This window comes from Colletes latitarsis, chromosome 7 (assembly GCF_051014445.1).
Source record: "Colletes latitarsis isolate SP2378_abdomen chromosome 7, iyColLati1, whole genome shotgun sequence".
NCBI lineage: Eukaryota > Metazoa > Arthropoda > Insecta > Hymenoptera > Colletidae > Colletes > Colletes latitarsis.
Genome location: NC_135140.1, coordinates 10,429,137 through 10,449,590, shown reverse-complemented (window position 1 = coordinate 10,449,590; position 20,454 = coordinate 10,429,137). Strand labels below are relative to the sequence as shown.

The following is a 20,454-nucleotide window of genomic DNA, read 5'->3' as shown; positions in this document are numbered from 1 at the left end:
TAGTGAAACACTGTACAGCGCCGTGAGTGTCGTAACACCAGAACTAAATAAAAGGGAAGAATCTCAGTTAACCCTCCGGCGGGCGCGCTTTTTATCGTAAATCGAGAAGTGTCCGTTTTCAAACTCCGTACTCGCGGTGTTAATATTATTTAATTTTAACTTTTGGATCAAATAAATAGAAAAACCTTCAAATGAAGAACAGAAAAAGGTCCGAAGTCGATCCGATAACGGGGAAAAAAGTTTTTGGCAAAAAACTAACAAGGAATGTTCGCGAACGGTCCGACTTCGATTTTGATGAAACTTTGATAGAAGAATTGTCCATCAAAATGAAGTCCATCAGAACTTTAAACGTTAATAACTTTTTAACGAAGTCTCTATCAACAAATTGGTATTCTTGATTTTAAGACGAAAATATGACGAAAATCAAGAATACCAATTTGTTGATGGAGGCTTCGTTAAAAATTTATTAACGTTTGAAGTCCCGCCCGTACTGAATTTTTTTCTCGAAAGCGGATAGGATTTCGAAGGTATGTGTATTCACCAAAAATGATTATAATTGACCCCCGCAATCGAAAATAATTTTTCCGAAACGATTTGAAATTTTTGAATTTAATTGTTAATAACTTTTTAACAAAATTGATTTTCGTCTCATTTTGGCCTCTAGCATCCCCCATTAAAATTTTTCCCAGGGGTGGTCGAACACCCTGTATATTATGTAGAAATTCACAGAAAATTTAATTTTTAAGTTCAAGGTCAAAATGAATTTTTCTACAGGTTTTTCAGGGAATGTTCTCTAATTTATATATATATATAAATTCATCTTCTTTTTCGCCAACAATCTGCTTTTATCTTAAACCTAGCAGATAACGGAAAATGTACATCTTAGAAATTAAATTTTATTGAATCCCTACATCTTTGTTATGTATATTTAATCTACACAAAAGAAACGAACTTTATCTATTTGCATGATTTACTATACATTTGTTTTATCAGGAAAGAGTAAAGTAACTTTCAATTTTAGAAAACATATATTGTATGCAATTTTTTGTTTAGTAATACTCAGTACAAAAAGATATCTATTATTTTGTATAAACTACAAATTACACTAATAAAGATGTACAACTATAAAAATGTATTATTCTATATAACATACAGTTCATTAAAGAGATAAATAGAATTACCCACATAACAAATTTCTTCGATAATTGAGTACCAAATAATTATACGTAAAATTTTTGTAGAGTTTTCATAAGTTTTCGTATTGAATTGTTTGAATGAGGTATATAATTATTGTCTGTACAAGTATGAATACTTTAGTTCACTAAATTCAAAATTTGTTAGAAAATATCAATATGGTAAATATTTACATTGTTATCTGGGTATTCATGGACGGATAGATATGCTTCCTTGTAAAATAGTTTTTAATTAACAAATAAAGTTTCTTAATAATTAAAATAACTGCTCGCTGAAAAAGACTGAAATGATATAGTTAAAAAATATTTTATATAAAATTTGCAGACTCTATTATCAAGATAGATCTTAATATATTTGTTAAATACATTAATTAATTATAACTTAATGTATGTCATGTTTAACTGTTAATGTAATACTTTCGGACTAACTATATTAAACAAAAAAATGTTTAAAAAAAACAAATATAATTTGTTGTTAGATCTTTATGATTTTGAAGTTAAAAATATTCTTACCTTATAACAGTACTTTTTTTAATAATCGTATTGTATCAATTAAATTTAGTTTGACACATACTGAAATAGGCAACTCATAAACATTACTCGTATCATGAATTTTAGTTATAAAATATTTTTGTATTATTTGCTCAAATTGAATGTGTCGATAATAGCAAAATTTTTTATCAGAGATATAACTAAATGCCACTATAAATTTTATTAGATGTCGTTAATAAGTCATTAGTAAAAACGTAATAAAATGTTATCGAAATACAGTTTTTATCCACATAAAAGTGATTAATAAACTGCTTATTTGAAAATTTGTTGCTGTACACCTCCTAAATATACGTATTATTGGAAAAGTATAAGTATATTATACGCATTCGTAAACGCGTAATAGTAATAATAAACATATACCTAAAGCAGCATCTAAGATTTTATTACTTGCACTGCTTCTAAAAGCTGCAGCATCACCCATTTGGAATGTATATGTTGGACTTGACATGCGCCCATCTCCACCGTTGCTAAATGCGAGCACACGCAAATGATATGCCTTACCAGGACTGAGATTAGAAATGTCAGCTTCTAATTTTGAACCACTTGGTATAATAGTATCATTCGCAGTGCTCATATCTTGATCTAATTCCCAGATACGTATTTTGTATCCAATTAATGGTTCTTCTTCTAGGCTTGGTTGTACATAACGCCATACGACTCTGACTGTTGAAGGATTTACACCATATACATGAACGGAAGATGGTGGTTTCTGAGGTGCTTTTCGGTAAGTTCTCTCCAGATATCGTTCGCTTTCAGGCCCCTCTCCAGCAGTATTATACGCCATTACTTTAACATAGTAGTAAGTATCTGGCTGCAGACCAACAACAAGAGCCCAAGGTCTTGTAGTCCGAGATAAATAATACACCGAATCTTCTTCTCGATTACTTTCCTTCCAGTATTTTATTCTATGACCAATTAGCTTGCCTCTTATCCTTTCGCGACTTTGTTCGATTGGCGCCCAACTAACTTTCAAACTCGTACTGTTATAACTATGAGCAACAACTTGTTGCGGAGCTACTTGTGGCATGTCTTCTGCACTAAATATCGTAACTGCGTCGGAAATTGGTCCAGAACCTAACGCATTAGCTGCTTGGACTTTAACTTCGTATTCTGTATAGTAAAATTGTTGCGGTATTTGTACAACGCTTCTGCCAACATTACCATATTCCTTCAAAGATAACGATTGAAATTCCGTTTCATGATATTTTCGACGCCAAAATATGTTATAGTAAATTCCTGGACCATTTTGGTCGGAGGGTGGTAAAGGATCCCATGTGATAGTAAGATCTCCAATCTTTCCTCCTCCTCCTCCTATGTTAGTTGGAATTTTAGTTGGTGTGTCTGATGGAGTACTATATTGCGGGGAAGGTGACGAAGGTAGACTATATCCCAATTCGTTAAATGCAGATACACAAAATGCATAAGTGGTGTAAGGATTTAGAACATTCTCTAAATACGCTTCTTTCCTGCCATTGTATCTATCCACTTCAATGGCAGTGATATCTGAAATAATATCACAGAAAAAGAACGAATTACCACAGGATTCGTAATAAATGTAAATCACAGATAATTATAACGTACTTTCTATGATATTAAACCACGTATGATTCCAGTTAGTCCTTGCGCTTACAGTATACATTGTAATGGGTTTACCATTAAAAGCACCATCAGTCCAACGTAAAGTTGTAGAAGTTTTTATAATATTTATAACTTGTACACCTCCAGGCGGTCCTGGTGGACCTTGTATCGTAACTACTGTTTTACTAGAAATTTCACCTACAGCACTTTTAATTATGCATTCATACTCTCCTGCTTCTGCGAATGTAGCATTTATTATGTTAAGTTCTTCACCGTCGATATGCAATCTGGGATTATTCATTACATTTTCATCTGTAATATGTAAACCATTGTGTTTCCAAATATATGCAACATCTAGCATTTCATCTATTTCTCCCATACACCGCAAAGTTAGATTTTGCATTACTGCTGAAGTTATGCGTTGCGGCAATCTTTCCATAAATTGCGGGCCATCTTTATATAAAAACAACACGTTAAACGTAACTTCGTAAATAAATAAATAATGTGAAGAATATTAACTTACGTAGAACAATCAGCCGTCCGCGAGTTTCATCAAAACCATATTGATTTGTTGCACTGCAAACATAAGTACCTTCGTCGTCTCTGGAAACAGGACTAATTATAAGATTACCAATTTCTAAAATTCTTCGCCTACCGCCAGAACCAATTACATTTCCATCCTTTTTCCAGACAAATTTTGGTCTGGGTGCGGCCTCAGGATTACAAACAATCGTAACATTTCCTTTTTCTGCCGCGTAAGTTTCAGGTTCCATAGGTCGTTTTTTAAATGATGGTTTTAACGCTGTAATTTGAAAAAATAATTTTTCCAAACGTATTCCAAACTTCAATCGTGGATCTTTAATTTAACCGATATTTGCCGCTACCTCGGTTAGCGGCGACCGAAACTTGATAGAACCAAGCAATATATCAATAATTGTTAATGTTCTAAATTACCAGTCCATTCACAAATTCTTCCACTTTCAGTTTTATTAAACGCAAGCTTAATATTCGAATAACGACTTACATAAAACTCTAAGTTGCGCAGACGAGTATTTTGTTTTCAATTGATTTTTTGCACGACATTGATACATAGCTGGATCTCTCTCCGGATCCAAATGTTTTATACTTAAAACATTGTCTTGTATAAAATATCGATCCTTATCGTCCTGAGGAAGAGTTTCCATATCCAATAATTCACCATTTTTAAACCAACTATAAGTTACATCTGGTATTCCAAATGCTTCGCAAGTCCAAGTTAACTCGCCTCTGTTATCCATGTGTTTATCCACTAATGGAATGGTAAAATTGGGAGCTGCTTGTATAGTTAACCTTACAGAGTTTTCAATTGATAATCTGTCATTGTGAACTCTACAGACATATTCTCCTTGATCATCAACATGTACTTTTGGTATTATTAATACTCGATTATAACTAGTTACATATGCTTCACGCGGTAACAACGCGCCTCTTCTTGTCCAATTATACGATGGAACAGGACTATGTTAAATAGAGAATATTTATATATAAATTAAATACTAATTAGGCTTTAAATTTGTCTTATGAAAGAAATGTTCATCCTAATCGTGAATTCTTCTTATAAGTAATATAACTGTAAATACATATTAAGCAAATAAATAAACTTACTATCCAAATGCAATGCATTCGAGTCTCACTTCCTCTCCAGCAATTGGAGCCTCTGGGAATGCTTTCGGAAAATTGTTAGGAAACTTTAATTGTTGAAATGAAGCTGGAAAGCAAAAGGAGAATGTTTAAATAACAAATTATCAGAGTATTCTTACTAAAAATAATATAGTAAGAAAAACTAATTACAATGTGGATCAACCCTCAATGGAAAGAACGGTCCATTACGACCAGTATCAGAAGCAACACTTTGAACGTTACAAGAATAATTTCCACGATCGATCATTTCCAATGCAGAAAAATAAAGCGCTCCGTCGTAGGAAACAAAGACACGTTTATCTTCCTCAACGAAATTAGGGAAATAGTCACGCGCCCAATAATATTTTACTCCAGGAAAATGTTGCGGTGGATCACAATATACAGCTTTACCCCAATTTTGATCTCCACGTTCTTCTGAACGTTTTAAATTAAATTCCAGTATGTACCCAAATGACAATTCTACGCTTTCGGATATAATTGTACCAAACTTGTTTGTCACTTTACAATGGTATGAACCTCTATCTTCTGTCTGGTCGGGTTCATAAATAATTAAAGTGCCGCCGCTTACGGTATATCTAATATTTTGTAATGGATCTATTTTCGTTGCGATTAATCTATCATTTTCATAATCTTCCTGAAACCACTCGTATGTTGGTGCAGGATAACCACCTGCAAAACAGCTCAGTGAAACATCGTTACTTATTTTCCTTTTTGATACATCAAACACTTTATCTACAGGTTGCTTAATAAAATACGGCCCTCTAGGAATTTGACTGGGATTGTCAATTTCAATGCCATACTGATAAGTACGATCATCTTCTAGCAAGTTATGCAAAGTAGAAATTGGAGCTTCGCAAATGTATAACAATCTATCTCTGCCAGTTACTCTTTCTAATCCCCAACGTTGTAAGTTGTAATGGTAGGCATATACTAGATAATCTCTACCAATTGTATTATCATTTGGTTCTGGCAAAAATGCATTGTCCATACTTATTAACTGAGTATTATCGCCTTCGTTTATCCAGTTTCCATTTTGATATTTTATACCAGTGTACCATTTACGATGTTGAGGATCTTGCCATAATAATTGATATAATAGAAATCCATGTTCTTCCAAGGAATTAATTGTGACAAGATCACTTTGATAAGCCTGACAATTTTTTCTAGCTTCTTCCCTTTCTCTAATGGGACTCTTTATAAAACGATAACATGATTCTTGAAATTTTATCCAATGTTGTGGACATTGATATAATATCTCTCCATACAACATATCTTGTGAAAATACATTGTTTGAAACAACGAGGACGTACGTTAAAATTATTTGTATACGATACATTGCTACACGTTCTTTAATTCGTTTGATATATTATTAAGTGTCCTGTAAATATACAGCATCTTTAAGTATCTTAATTCGTTTATCGGGCTAAAATAAAAATAAAAACTATTTACTTTAAAACAAATTAAATATTTATTAATTTATATTTGAATGATAATGAAGGTTATTAATTTTTAAAATTATTTTAACATATCCGATAATTGAATATTTTTTACCTTCGATTAAATTTGATTTTTGTATGAAAGGTAAAAATCATTTAACAAAAGTAAAATTCAGCATCCTTACTGTTTATCACGTTATGTGTACATATTCGAATATATGCACAAATTAGATGAATATCATTACACTGCGAAAACAAACAAAACTCTATCCGATTCGAATTTAAAAACTAACTAAATCTAAATCCTAACTCAGAAACAAAACGCGAATACACTATTTTATAAACGAGGGCGTATGATCAGTTCAAATGAGTGAATGACTCTATTTATACTGTATATATACACATAGATACATACAATCAGAGGTTTCTGGCACAGACAAAGTATAGAATAGACCTGACATTTTATATAATTTTACGTGTGTGCAGCGAAACTCTGCTACTGACTCATAATTCAATGATTGAACTGTTTCGGAAAGAAGCGGTCGATGTTTTTAGAAAGACATTCGCCATTGAACGAATGGCGAACTGACTTGCATGAGATTCTACAATGACTAAGCAAATTTTTCCCGAAAGCGTGAAAGGTAAAAGAAAATTGAAGTTTCGGTGGTTACACGACATTGAAACTTGAAAAATTTCTGTTGCGAAAAGTTTTCATGGAAGGGAAACGATCTATAAAAATGGTATGTTACGTACCCCTTCCCTGCACACACTATTATCGATATTTTCTCGATACAGTTGTATGTCTTTTTCAAATATACAAACAGGACATATAATAAGTTAAACTATTCATTTATAATTCGCATCGAAAGGAAAAAATGCAGTTTTACGAAGTATATAACAATGAGTTTCATATTTATAAAAATAGTAATTTTCCATATAATTGGTAGCGTCATAAAATATTTGCCAAACACGATTGTTACATTTTATTCTTGGTCGAACAAGTTGATTAAAATTAATTATCTTCCAATGAAATTTTGATGAAACTCATTCTTGTATTATTATATATAGGATCCACTATCGCCAGGCCCCTGTTTGGATATTAGTGACGATGAACTAGTGACAATATCAGTCAGAGATCTGAACAGACAATTAAAACTACGCGGATTATCACGGGAAGAAATTGTACGTATGAAACAACGTAGACGCACATTGAAAAACAGAGGATACGCAGCCAGTTGTCGAATCAAAAGAATCGAACAAAAGGATGAGCTAGAATCAGAAAAAACACAAGAGTACCGTGATATGGAAGCTATGCAGGAAGATAACAATCGTATGAGAGAAGAAATAGAATCATGGCATTCTAAATATCAAGCATTGAAAAAATTTGCAGCAGAGAAGAAGATTCACATTCCACCTGAATTGGAAACAATGTAAAATAATTCAAATACGCCAAGTGCTGTATGCATCGGTAACATAATAAAAGTATTGGATTTAAAATAATCCTATATGAAAGTTTGGGATACGGAGGAACTCTATGACATAAAGCAATAGGTAGAAATTAGGTTGCTAATATATAATGTTATGTAATATATATGTATGAATGATTTTTGTTTATATTGAAAATCGATTGTTTTTATATTAAATATTCGATTGTAAATTACGTCTATCACTTTTTTGCAAATATTTTCACTGAGATATTTGATATCAAGCGAGGGATATACATATTTAAAAAATCATATGCATTTTTATGAATAGATTTATATAATTTGTTTCTCAGTATATAATAGAAATATCAACCTGCTAACTACATGTACATTAATCGAATTACCCAATAATCTATATTTCTGTTTACGTGTAATCTGTTCTGGAAAGGTAAAGTTTTCTGGAAAACACATTAATCTGGAGACTTCTCTAGGTGTAAAGTATCGTAACATTAATTTTTCTAGAGTCTCTGATATTTTTAACGATTGTTGATTGTGTTTACTAGCTTCTGAAAATGTTTCTTTAATTAATTCTTCTGAATATGGACAGTATACAGATCCTGTTCCTTCTACATAATGACCATAGGCTTTTGTAAAACAGCAAGACCCGTTACTTTGCGATGTTCTTATATCTAATAACCATGCACGCTTTTGCAGTAATTGTTTTGGTATTAGATACTGTGTCTCCTCAACATTTTCCAAAATGTTCTCTATTTTATAACATATTTTATCTGTATCAAAATTTTGTGTAGAATTTTTATCCGCTAACAACCCACGTTTACTTTTTAGTAAAAAATTTAAAGCATCTTTTGATAGCTGAAAATTTAATGTAAGATTATCGAAACAAAATTCAAGATTTTGTTTCTTAGCTAGTAAATAATATCTGTATCTAGTATTTGGAATACCAAATTGACACGGGCTGATGATTAATTCTTTATGATTAAATCCACAGTCATTAATACATTTCAACACTATATTTCTCATTTCAGATTTTTCAAACCCTTTAACATTCTCAAGTAATATATATTTTAACGCTTTTATTTGAGGTATAAGACTGAGAACATGAAATAACGAAGACGATCTATTGTCCAATATGTCCTTTTGAAGTCCTACCCTTGTATAAGGTTGACACGGAGGGCTCATCAATATAGTATCTACATTCATGTCATTAATCTGTTTTGCTGATAATGACTGAACATTACAATTTATAAGTAAAACATTTGGGAAATTCTTTTTGTATACGTTATTTGCGATAGTATTTATATCAACTGCTGCAATAACACTACCGTTAACGCCGCTTTCTGAAAATATAGAATTTTTATTACAATTTTACCTTTTATTAATGATTAATAGAAAAAAACTATATTGAAAAACATAGGTTATGTTCGCTTGAGCAATGTGAAGCAACAGGTAATAACACAATATCTCACCTTGAAACGCATAATGCATTCCACCAATACCACTATATAATTCCAATACTCTCATCGTTAATTATTCATTTGAGATTTCTTAAATATAAATAGTTCGACATATACTTCGTCAATTGTCAACTAATCTATCTTTAAATCCTATTGGAATGCGTCCTTTGTTCTTTTTCAAGCTTTGTTCGTGCAAGTAAATACAGTTTCTAAAATACCCGACGATTTTTAAACAAATTTATTTTTATAAGAATGACATATTCTTTTGTTACAAAGACTGTAAATAATAACAGTAAATGATAATGACTAACCTAACATGTGATTCCATAATCCATAGTCCGCTTAGTAATGGAGGATGGGCATCGTTTTGCGTTGTACAAAATTTTACGTGTATAATTAACTTTGCTCCAAAAATTTATGTGTAGCGCGATTAGAAGAATGTGCATACAAAGTAAATGCTGGCTTACGAGTAATACGATGATTAATAATTAGAGCAATGATAAGAGCAAACAGTGTACAAACAAAAAATCTAACCTGAACAATGTGTTGACTTTTATTACTCTTCCGGTAATCGTTTTAACGTTAACAAAGATGCTAATAAGTACGGATTAATATACCGGATTCCTTGTAATTCGAATAAAAAAATAACAAACGTTGACACTATTTCTGTAATGATAAAAAAGAAGCTACATATGAGTTTTATGTAAGGCACCACCCAATGCAGTTGCAATATTAAACAATGTTTCGAAGTCGAAGTTGGTTTGGAGGAGGGCTCTGGAAGCCCAAAAATCCTCATTCTTTGGAGCACCTTAAGTATGTATATGAACGTATCATAAAATTTCTACAGCTTTTAAATTCTTCTTTGTTATTACACGCAGATATCTGTACAATGTTTTATCAAAGAACCAGATTGTGTCTGAAAACAATAGAGGATTATTGGTAGAAACCCTCCGTTCTATGGCTGAAATTTTAATATGGGGTGACCAAAACGATAGTAGCGTGTTCGAGTAAGCACAATTAATATGAATTCCTAATTGATTCAAATTTCCTCGTAAAAGATAACAAAATAACATTTTTATTTTTCGTTGTCAGCTTCTTTTTGGAGAAAAATATGCTTTCGTTCTTCCTGCGTATTATGAAACAAAAATGCGGAAGCTATGTATGTGTTCAGTTGCTACAAACATTAAATATATTGTTTGAAAATATACGTAATGAGACCTCTTTGTGTAAGTTTATAAGGAATCTTAACATTACAATTCCCCTTTATTGCTTTTAATATAATGATTTAATCGAAATATATATTTATCTTAGATTACTTACTCAGCAACAATCATGTAAACAGTATAATAGTGCACAAATTCGACTTCAGCGATGAGGAAGTGATGGCATATTATATCAGCTTCTTAAAAACTTTAAGCTTGAAGTTAAATGCACACACCATTCATTTCTTCTATAATGAGGTAAACGAGGTACACGTAATAATCTTCTGTGTCTATTTTTTCACTTTAGCCAATCTCATGCTCATAATTTTTACAATACCTGCCAATGTATGTTAATCTAATGTTATATGCTTTGGATGTATGCATAGTTCAATCAATTCGTAGTACGCTTTTTACTGTGAGCATTGTTTCATCTTCATTACTTGAGTTTCGCACAAGACACACATACAAAAAAGGATATCGTTTAATTTGTTTCTTTTATCAGCACACCAATGATTTTCCATTGTATACGGAGGCAATTAAATTTTTTAACCACTCCGAAGGTATGGTTCGTATAGCAGTGCGAACCTTAACTTTAAATGTGTATCGTGTAGAAGATGCCTCCATGCTCGCATTTATAAGAGATCGCACTGCAGCACCTTATTTCAGTAATCTTGTATGGTTTATTGGTAATCACATTATAGAGCTTGACACTTGTGTCAGAAATGATGCTGAGTAAGTGAAAAAATTACTAATAAAATTTAAATAATTATCTTGGAAAGAAATTTCTTTAATGTACGTTGTTTCAGCCATCAAAGTCAAAACAGATTATCGGATTTAGTAGCAGAGCATTTAGATCATTTACATTATTTAAATGATATACTATGTTTAAATATATCCGACTTGAATAAAGTTTTATCGGATCACTTGCTTCATAAATTATTAGTCCCGCTGTACGTTTATTCGCTCATGAGACATAAGAATCTTTTGTGCCAAAATCAGGTATATTCTTGCTTAATAAATTTATGATTATTTCATATGGTAGTAATATTTTTTTTTTATATATCGATAGGAAGAGCGAAAACATGTAAGCATTGTAGTAGCTCTATTTCTACTTTCTCAAGTGTTTCTAATAGTTTCTCATGGACCTCTTGTACATACGCTAGCAGCAGTAATGTTACTATCAGATTTAGAAACTATTGAAACAGGTGCAAGCAAAGTGCTTGAACTGTATGGTGATATTACATCAAACAAATCAATTGCTTTTTCACCACCGAAAGAGAGTTTAGAGAAGTCTCTTGAAAATTTAAGCGAGTCCTTAAGCATATTGGATGAAGTTTGTGAAGACGAAAGTAACGATAATACTGAAAACGAGGCTACAGAAATAACAGAAATAAATCAACCTAGTACGTCATTTAATACTGCTTCAATGGGAGATGCTACTGTACAAAGTCCGGAACAACTAGACGTTCCGAATAAAGATTTAGAAGAAATCAAACATTTAAATGTAACTGATGAAGAGAAAGAACAAAGATTGGCATTGGAAAGCCCTTTAACACCTCAGACGCCAAAAAATGTAAATGAATCATTGCCAAATAAACCATTTTTAGAAACAATCCTAAATGCTTTATCTTGCACAGAAAATGATTATGCTGCATTATTTGGTTTATGTTTACTTTATGCTCTAGCTAATAATCAGGTAAGCAACATACATTGATAATACTGTATACTGTATACTGTGGCACGTTGCATTAGTCTAATGGGACAATTTTTTAAGGGCATAGAACATAAAACTTTGGACCCAATTTTATTCAGTTCACGAAACGCTACAAGTTTATATAACGAAATTTTAATAGATAGACTAATTAATATTATAACATTAAGTTGCCAAACAAGTGAGTACATTTTCAAAGTCACTCCTTTAATTTTTCAAGTAATAATTTACGTTTTTGCAAATGATATTTTTATCAGATGCAAAAGTGAGGCTCATTACACTGGAATTGGCGATTAAATTGTTAATACAATTAATAATGGCGGAAGGACAAGCTGTGTTAAAAGATTCACATTTGGCAGCCGTTGAAGCTGTCAAAGAACAAAGCACGTCGTTGTTAAAGAATTTTTATAAGGTATGTTATGAGAACTAATTATTCTCTATTAATCTAGAGCCTAGTCACAAAGAAAATTATTTTTATTATGTCTTTAGAGCGAAGACATATTCTTAGACATGTTTGAGGACGAATACAGTGAAATTCAGAAACGACCTTTAAACGTTGAGTGGTTAATGATGGATAGTAATATTTTGTTACCGCCAACTGGAACTCCGATGACGGGTATTGAATTTACCAAAAGATTACCATGTGGCGAAGTAAATATATATAAAATCTTTTCTTCTTATATCGTATGTTATAGATATAATATATATAGAAAGATTTTATTTTCAGCCTCCTCGGTCAAGAAAAGTAACTTGGTTTTTTAAAAGTTACTCTCTCTCATCCATCCATACTTTCCTTTTCTCAGTTAATCCAACTACATGTTTGCTTAACTTTATTGCACATCCAAGTACAAGATCGAAAATTGTTTTCCCTATTCTATTTTTCAAATATGTATTATTCTATAATAATCCTAGTTTTAGACTCTATATTCCTATATTTGTATTTCTAATTAACTTTCTACTATCTTTCTCTACTCATCTTGTCTATCCCTAACTTATACTACGCTTCCGTTTTAATTTCCTATCTAATGTCTTCAACCAATCTATTATTCTCTTGGACACGGTACTCCCTAGTATCTTTTCTATTCCGACTCCGATTCTTTCTATATAAATTGAATATAACTCGTTAAACTGACAAACAAACCATAAAATTATTGTTCATACAGGTGGAACGGGCACGACGTGCTATAAGAGTATTTTTTTTAATAAGAGAACTTTCTTTGACATTGAATATGGAAGTGGAAACGCAGCTGCCTCTGACAAATGCAGCCCATTGCGTTCAAGTCGACAATGTTCTTGATCTAAGTAAAAGTTATTTCTTTTAGTTCATTGTTAAATTACAGATGAAGCATCCAGACATTTGCAAATACCTAATTTATGTTGTTGCACTTTCAAACAGATAATAGCGACTTGATTGCATGTACGGTTGTGTGGAAAGACGGTCAAAAAATTCGCCGTTTTCTGGTTATCGATGTTATGCAATTAATTCTTGTGGAACCTGATACTAGCAAGCTCGGTTGGGGGGTGGCAAAATTGGTGGGCTTTCTGCAAGATATCGAAGTCGCGGGTGATAAAAATGATACTAGATGTTTACATTTAACAATTTATAAACCTTTAAGTAGTAGTACCGGTAATCGTGTTCCCTTATTGTCGACAAACTTTATCTTTGACGATCATATTAGATGTATGGCTGCTAAACAAAGGTGAGTTGTCGCGATATGATTACCGTGAGTCGATTCTTTCATTAATACAATTATCAATTGCATTTTTCGTTGAAGGCTAACGAAAGGAAGAATAAAAGCACGACAAAAGAAAATGAATCAAATCGCGAGATTACTTGACATTCCCACAAGCATGCCTCACTCTTCAACCCCACCAAATTATGCTCTACGTAGTTTACGACACGAACGTAAGTCACCCAACACGCATACACGCGCGCGCTTACACACACACACGCTAGCTAGAAAATTTGAATGAAACACGTGCCTATTTAATTCTAGGTATATTGGGGCGTGGACAAAAACAGAAAGATCAACCGCGACCAATGTTTACAGTAAACAAAGTACCTGGATTTGCGGCACAAATGCGTAGAGAAAATATTGTTAAACCTACTATGGGTCTCGTATCATCAATGTCTAAACGTAGTAGTGATAATAACTCAAATGAGAAGAGTCAAGAAAACGGTTTGCGATCTCGAGATAGTTCACCTAAAATGCCAAGGCCCCGAAGTGAAGAAATTCCTTTGGAAGACATGCGCCTTCGAAAAGCATCTTTAACGTCTAACGGAATGAGCATATCACACATATGTCAAGAGACGAAAGAAAGTCAAATATCTGCCTGTTCAACTAATGGCGAATCATCGACTGTGATCAGAAAACATTCTGAAGAAACATCGTTCACCTGCCCGCAAGAAGTGAAACCGCGCAGAAAAGGACAAGTGGAAACAGTATGATTGTAAAAATAGATTGTAAAACGAGGAATGTGTAGGTAGTTTAAATTAAAAATGTGTTTAGATAATTTAAGAGAAAAGTGGAAATGTATATGTGGTCTTGTGTTAATGAAGAATCTTTGATTTGTGAAATAAAGGGGTTTTACTATAAGTGTTTTCTAAACTATGATCCGAAGAAATCTCATGTTTCATAATTTTTTTAATAGAGAAGTTAACACCTTAGACTCAATCTTGCAAAGGTATATCATATTCGGTAAAAGGCCAGGCATTGACGAAACTAAGTTTCTTTTGTTCTTTTATGCTATATAACGTATAAGTATTTTGTATATATATATGTATATTCGAAGTTTTTGTTGGTTAGATATTACAAATAACTTCTCACTAGCAATTATGTAACATAATCTTGTATTTAAAATGTGTATATATTATTGTTGGCAATTTCTACAACTTAAAATAAATTCCAACAATGAAATATATTTTTTTCTTTTAGCACATCGGATCTATTGATTTATGACAATTAGATACTCCTATACTGGAGACTATAAAACATATGTAGATATATTTATTTTTAAATTAATATCCTAATCTAAACAGTATTTTATTACTTATTAGAACATTGCACAGCATATACAAAATTTGCCAAACGAATGTGAATTAAATGTGGTAAGTATCACCAATATAATTAATTTTTTTTTATGGATAACTTAAAAAATAAACTTGTGTCAATCTAATAAAGAGCTGAACAAATTCTATGAGTAATTTAAAATAATCAGTGTCAATTTAAAATCGAAATTTATATTAAACTGGTGGTTACCTTAAATGCACTTCTAATCATCAGTTAATCAATTAATATTTTTCCGCATACAATTCCTTCAATCAAAGGAAATTAGCTCTGCTGTTTCAGGTTTCTTATCTTCTTTCGATTGTACAGATTCATTTGATGCAGACGGCAGAGGCGTTGTTGATTGGAATTGTAACTGTTGTCCCTGAGATACTGGGATTTGAGGCATGTCTTGCATCGTTGTTATACCAGGCCCTTGAGGACCTTGCATTGTCTGATTCGATGTCATAATTGGTCCAACTGTAGTCCTTGAAGGTACTTGATGGCTTCCTGCTCCTTGAGATGCAATAGGAGTGTTCGAAACGTGTGGCTGCATCGGAGGTCCCTGAGAACCTGGCAATGAAGATGGTTGCTGTGGTCCCATTTGAGGTGGAAGGCCAACAACTTGACCTGAAGGACCATGCACACCAGGTCCAACTTGTGCAGGCAGAGGACCCATGTGACTCTGAGGTACTTGAGGAATACCCATTTGACTCGGTGGTCCTGACTGAGGAATTTGCGGTGGAACACCCTGCTGCGGTGGCATATGCACCGATGTAGGTTGCGTTTGTGTCATATGACCTGGCGGACCTTGCTGTGGTGGCGGTGGTCCCATCTGATGACCGCCTGTCTGTTGCAGTTGCGGTATGGGATTTGTCATTTGAGGCATCTTTAAAAGAAACAAAAACAAAAATGGTTATGTAGCGGCTAGCTTGCACAACAAAAGAACCATTTGGCGTGCAAATGCTAGCATGGTTTACGACAAGCAAAGTCGAAAAGGCCACTTTTGAGAAAGCTGTTTCTTACGCGTTTTATTACCCGACATGTTTTTCGTCGAAAGTTTCGAACGGCCTCAGTGGCATATTGCACATGTCATAAACTAGGGATTTCCGAAGGGCTGTAAGGCCAGGCCAAGCGACTCTCGGCGGGTGACATCATCAGGCCTAGACCTGGAGGAAATTCCATCGACAAAGGTACCCCCACCGAGTCACGTCGCCTTTCCGAAAAAGCGCGTCAAGAGCGCAAGGAGTAGGCGGTGACTTTTGGAATTGCAAAATGCCTAATTGGTTAACTTCGACGCATCGGTTGAACCAATTAAACGTCTGCAAAGAGTTCGACGGAAAAAAGCGAATTTGTACGGAAGTCAGTCAAACAGTCTTCGCCACGACTTTCAAGGAGCAACACTCTTGTAATAAAGAACACCCAAGGCGAACTTTGCGATTTCATTCAATACCTTAGATATCCTCACGCGCAATCACTTCAGTTATATAAAATGTAATATTAACCTTAATGTTTTAAATGGTCCAAGAAATACTTCAGAAGTATTAACACGAGGCATATAAGAAAATATGTTTAACGACTCACTATTCCAGGGCCAGAAACAGTAACTCGACCCATAGCTTCATGTCCTTGAACAGATGGATCGGTTGGTTGTTGCTCTTGATTAGGTAATGGTCCCATCATATGCGGCGGCATTGCATTCATTGGTGGCATATTGTAACCTTGCAAAGGATACTGTTTCACAGGTGGTTGTCCGTATATATATCCTTGATTCGTTGGTGACATAGGGTTATAATTAGATCCAGGTCCTTGATATTGGACGTGACGAACGGGCGAACCTTGAGATGGGCCAATAAAGCCAGAAACGGCTTGATAACCGCCTAAACAATATATATGTAATATAACAAAAATTATATTGAAATTACATATTACGCAAGTGAGTTTACCCATTATGTACTGTTGTTTTTGTTGCTCCTGTCTCATTTGCATTTCCCTCTCTTGTTCCTGAATTTTCTGCAAAGCAAGCTGACGTTGGTATTGCAAATATTCTTGTTTCTTTTTTCTCATAATTGCCAACTTTTGAGCCATCAACATTTGTTTTTTTCTCTCAGCTTCTTCCGCTTGCCGTCTTAATTTTTCTCTATGTTCATCCCGTAAAGCATCTAACGCAGCTCTAGCATCTTTCATTTGCGTCAGTTTATCTTGAAGACCTTCATAATATACCCTACTATCATCTTGTTCCTGAATATATTTCAACAGTCTGTAGAAAATTCGCAAATGTTAATTAAATTTATATTGTAGTTTACACATTTTACATACATTTAGGACATATTTTAAAACAAACCTTGAATGCATAGCAGTGATATTTAAAAATAATGTTTGGACAGAACTATCGTTAGCAATCGATCTGCCTCGCGATGAATTGCTCTTCATTCTGTTAACAAATATTTCGACTTGAGAACGCAATGCATTTACAAATTCTTCCATTTGACTGTCAACTTCTCCATTTTGTTGCTTCGCGACTATAATCTTTTGTGGCATTGGACTACTAATATTAGGAGCAGAAGGGCTAGTAACATCTGCTCTAGAACCATGCTCCTCTATTACGGTTTGTCTTTGTTCCCAATATTTGCGATTTAAATATTTCGCGAGTTCAGGTTCAATCTCTTCTTCTTCTTGTAACTTCGATGGACTAGGACCCTGAAAAGTAAAAATTTACGTAATTTCCGAACGAAGCTTCAGTTTTTAAAAAAAACTAACTGGCGATGGTGGCGGAGAATATGTTGTCCTATTCATAGTGGTTGTATTTGACTTTAAAGCGCTAGTGGCTCGTTTCTTTTCTTTTTCTTTGTGTTCTGCTTCACTTTGACTTAAAGCAATAGCAAGATTTAATTCTTCTTCTTCTTGAAGTTCTGCTGCTGTTTTTCTAGGCGGCACCTGTAAAAATAAAAGATCGTACTTTTTAAATATATTTTGTTCAATTTATGATCAAAATTTTTTATAAAGATTATATACTTGTTGTTGTTGAGCTAACGAACTGTTGAGATATTCAGCAGGTAAATCTACTTCTTTAGTTTGTAGCGTTGATGGCCTATAGAAATAAATTGGACAAATTCGGAATAAAGTTAAGAATAATGTAGAATACAAACATATTCATACTTACTTATTAACTTGAGCATAACATGCTTCACAAACTCGCACTTTCTTTTCAATTCCAAACTTAGGTAAAGTAGACACTTTGCTTGAACACTGACTGCAAAACACTTTACCACAAGCTCTACAGTGATGTTTTCTTTGCACTACACCAAATGTCACTCGACAACGATGACATACATCATCATCTGCCCACACTGGAGCATTGTATGCAATAAACATGGCATCGCTTTCTTTTAAAGCAGGAAACTTATATCCTTCGGCTTTCATGATATTAAGCGTATCCTAGAGTATACGTTTTCTCTCGTTATCGATGTATCGCATTAGCGAAAATAAAATAAAATTTGTGAACATACTTGTACTGCTCTATATTTAGGACTATTTCGAAATGCATGTGCCCAGGCTTGAATCAATTCTAAGGTTTTAAATTTGACATTTTCATGCGTTGTTGTCTTTACTAGCTCTTTAAGCTGTTCCATATATTGTTTTGTACCAATTTCATCATGTATTAATGTACCACAATTTTTAACGCAAGATTCTAATACCTATATTGAAGAATAATATCTTCATAATCATCTAATAATTTTAATAATAAATCGATTATCAAATAACTAGTCATTATTACTCACCAATAAAGCATATAAAGCCACGTGTGGATTAGCATTGGTAACTTTCTTCTTTATTGCTGCAAGTGCTGCTTTAGGTCTACGTACATACAAAATATGACATTCAATGTTCTTAAAAATAAAAAATAATTATTTCATTGTGAAACATTGTTTATATTCATTGTATCACAATAAACAAGGGATGGGGAAAAAAATAACAAATCTTAGTAAAGTTTTACTAAACACATTAAATACATATAAAATTAATTAGCATGAGTCTATTATTTCCTAAATTAATATATACATTTCTTCATGTATTACCATATACATGTATAGAGATATTTTATTTAACAAATCTCTAAAAGACAATGTCATGAACATACACTATAATTACGATCAATATACATTGATTATAATAAACAACTTTGATTACAAAGACAAAAATATTGCATTCAGAAAATTGAAATTGGAATACAATTAGTTTTCTCTTATTAATAGATTTATATTCTGTGTTTCATTAACCCTTTGTGGACAATCAACTTATATATGTTTCAAATGACTAAAATTGTACTGCTTCAGCAGCAAAAAGTTAAAATACCTTAAACATTTCAAATTAACTGTACAAGTAGTATTTCTTCTATGAAAATTTAAAGAAACTACTATGCGACTTACTAACACATTTGAGTAAATACCCAAATAAATAATCGCCAGAGCTGTTGTTTTATTTGTGTGTGATTACTGGTTTAAGAGGTTGAACATAAAATATATTATTCATTTCATAATTATTAAGAAAAATAGAGGTTAGAAGGTTAGGAAGTTAGTTCCAGGTTAGACGATAATATACACTTACTGTACATCACCCTGACGTATTAAATCGCAAAGTTGAAGAATTGCGACCCAGTCAGGTTCAAGCTGAAAATTACTCGTTGCTTTATCTGCAAAAAATTTAATGATAATCGTTACGTCTGAAAGTCGGACATTTTCATCGTCTGGTATTGTTTGTAAAACCTACCTAATAATTTGTCAAAGTTAAACGAGCTACGAAACATTTTGCTTCAGCGAATACGATCGCCTCTTATTTATAATATTTCTGCTTACTTGGGCTTTTTATAATATCTTGTACTTGACAATTAAGTCTTGAAATTCAGTTTGACAACCATCAAATAGGATGCTATCACACTGCTTTACTTACCGTATAATAGCAAAATGTGAGTCACGTCATACTCACCACAAAGAATACATATTTGTAATGGCTAGAGAATTATATCTAGGGATATAGATAGCGCCAGTATTACTAAATGACAGTCACGTGTAAAACAGAAGGTCTCGTCATAGTTCTTTTTTGTTTTTTTTGTTTAACGTGGGAAAATCCTCATGGACACCCTAGAACCCTCCTGA

The 20,454-nt window shown here is 33.0% G+C and overlaps 5 protein-coding genes across 8 annotated transcripts; 2 read left to right on the top strand and 3 right to left on the bottom strand.

The window, feature by feature from the left end:
* Positions 1–1,058: 1,058 nt before the first annotated feature.
* On the bottom strand, positions 1,059–6,958 carry LOC143344128 (contactin). 2 transcript variants are annotated; one of them, XM_076769846.1, is made up of 7 exons: positions 6,555–6,958; positions 5,154–6,426; positions 4,968–5,070; positions 4,348–4,820; positions 3,847–4,125; positions 3,327–3,776; positions 1,059–3,248 (listed from the first exon to the last, which is right to left on the bottom strand). In XM_076769846.1, exons 2-7 carry the CDS (start codon positions 6,337–6,339, stop codon positions 2,062–2,064), a joined length of 3,678 nt encoding a protein of 1,225 aa, XP_076625961.1. In that variant the 5' UTR covers positions 6,340–6,426; positions 6,555–6,958; the 3' UTR covers positions 1,059–2,061. The 2 variants fall into 2 exon arrangements, with proteins under 2 accessions (XP_076625961.1, XP_076625962.1); XM_076769847.1 differs by having other exon boundaries at positions 5,154–6,381.
* Positions 6,959–7,006: 48 nt separating this feature from the next.
* Maf-s (MAF bZIP transcription factor K) lies at positions 7,007–8,243 on the top strand. 2 transcript variants are annotated; one of them, XM_076769853.1, is made up of 2 exons: positions 7,007–7,179; positions 7,508–8,243. In XM_076769853.1, exons 1-2 carry the CDS (start codon positions 7,153–7,155, stop codon positions 7,871–7,873), a joined length of 393 nt encoding a protein of 130 aa, XP_076625968.1. In that variant the 5' UTR covers positions 7,007–7,152; the 3' UTR covers positions 7,874–8,243. The 2 variants fall into 2 exon arrangements, with proteins under 2 accessions (XP_076625968.1, XP_076625969.1); XM_076769854.1 differs by lacking the exon at positions 7,007–7,179 and adding an exon at positions 7,217–7,329.
* On the bottom strand, positions 8,158–9,762 carry Mt2 (tRNA (cytosine(38)-C(5))-methyltransferase). The gene is made up of 3 exons (XM_076769852.1): positions 9,650–9,762; positions 9,351–9,547; positions 8,158–9,221 (listed from the first exon to the last, which is right to left on the bottom strand). Exons 2-3 carry the CDS (start codon positions 9,403–9,405, stop codon positions 8,197–8,199), a joined length of 1,080 nt encoding a protein of 359 aa, XP_076625967.1. The 5' UTR covers positions 9,406–9,547; positions 9,650–9,762; the 3' UTR covers positions 8,158–8,196.
* Ema (C-type lectin domain containing ema) lies at positions 9,678–14,848 on the top strand. Of its 2 annotated transcripts, none has more exons than XM_076769850.1 (14): positions 9,678–10,151; positions 10,217–10,345; positions 10,431–10,564; positions 10,650–10,798; positions 11,043–11,272; positions 11,347–11,539; positions 11,610–12,236; positions 12,315–12,432; positions 12,509–12,663; positions 12,741–12,902; positions 13,415–13,553; positions 13,648–13,951; positions 14,027–14,157; positions 14,249–14,848. In XM_076769850.1, the coding sequence occupies exons 1-14, from the start codon at positions 10,078–10,080 to the stop codon at positions 14,698–14,700; spliced, it is 2,997 nt and encodes a 998-aa protein (XP_076625965.1). In that variant the 5' UTR covers positions 9,678–10,077; the 3' UTR covers positions 14,701–14,848. The 2 variants fall into 2 exon arrangements, with proteins under 2 accessions (XP_076625965.1, XP_076625963.1); XM_076769848.1 differs by having other exon boundaries at positions 10,650–10,807.
* A 237-nt stretch (positions 14,849–15,085) lies between these two features.
* Positions 15,086–20,267, bottom strand: Hrs (Hepatocyte growth factor regulated tyrosine kinase substrate). Its single transcript, XM_076769851.1, has 11 exons — positions 20,069–20,267; positions 19,907–19,991; positions 19,081–19,156; positions 18,808–18,996; positions 18,462–18,736; positions 18,314–18,389; positions 18,059–18,235; positions 17,643–17,998; positions 17,245–17,558; positions 16,883–17,178; positions 15,086–16,187 (listed from the first exon to the last, which is right to left on the bottom strand). The coding sequence occupies exons 1-11, from the start codon at positions 20,103–20,105 to the stop codon at positions 15,570–15,572; spliced, it is 2,499 nt and encodes an 832-aa protein (XP_076625966.1). The 5' UTR covers positions 20,106–20,267; the 3' UTR covers positions 15,086–15,569.
* Positions 20,268–20,454: the final 187 nt, after the last annotated feature.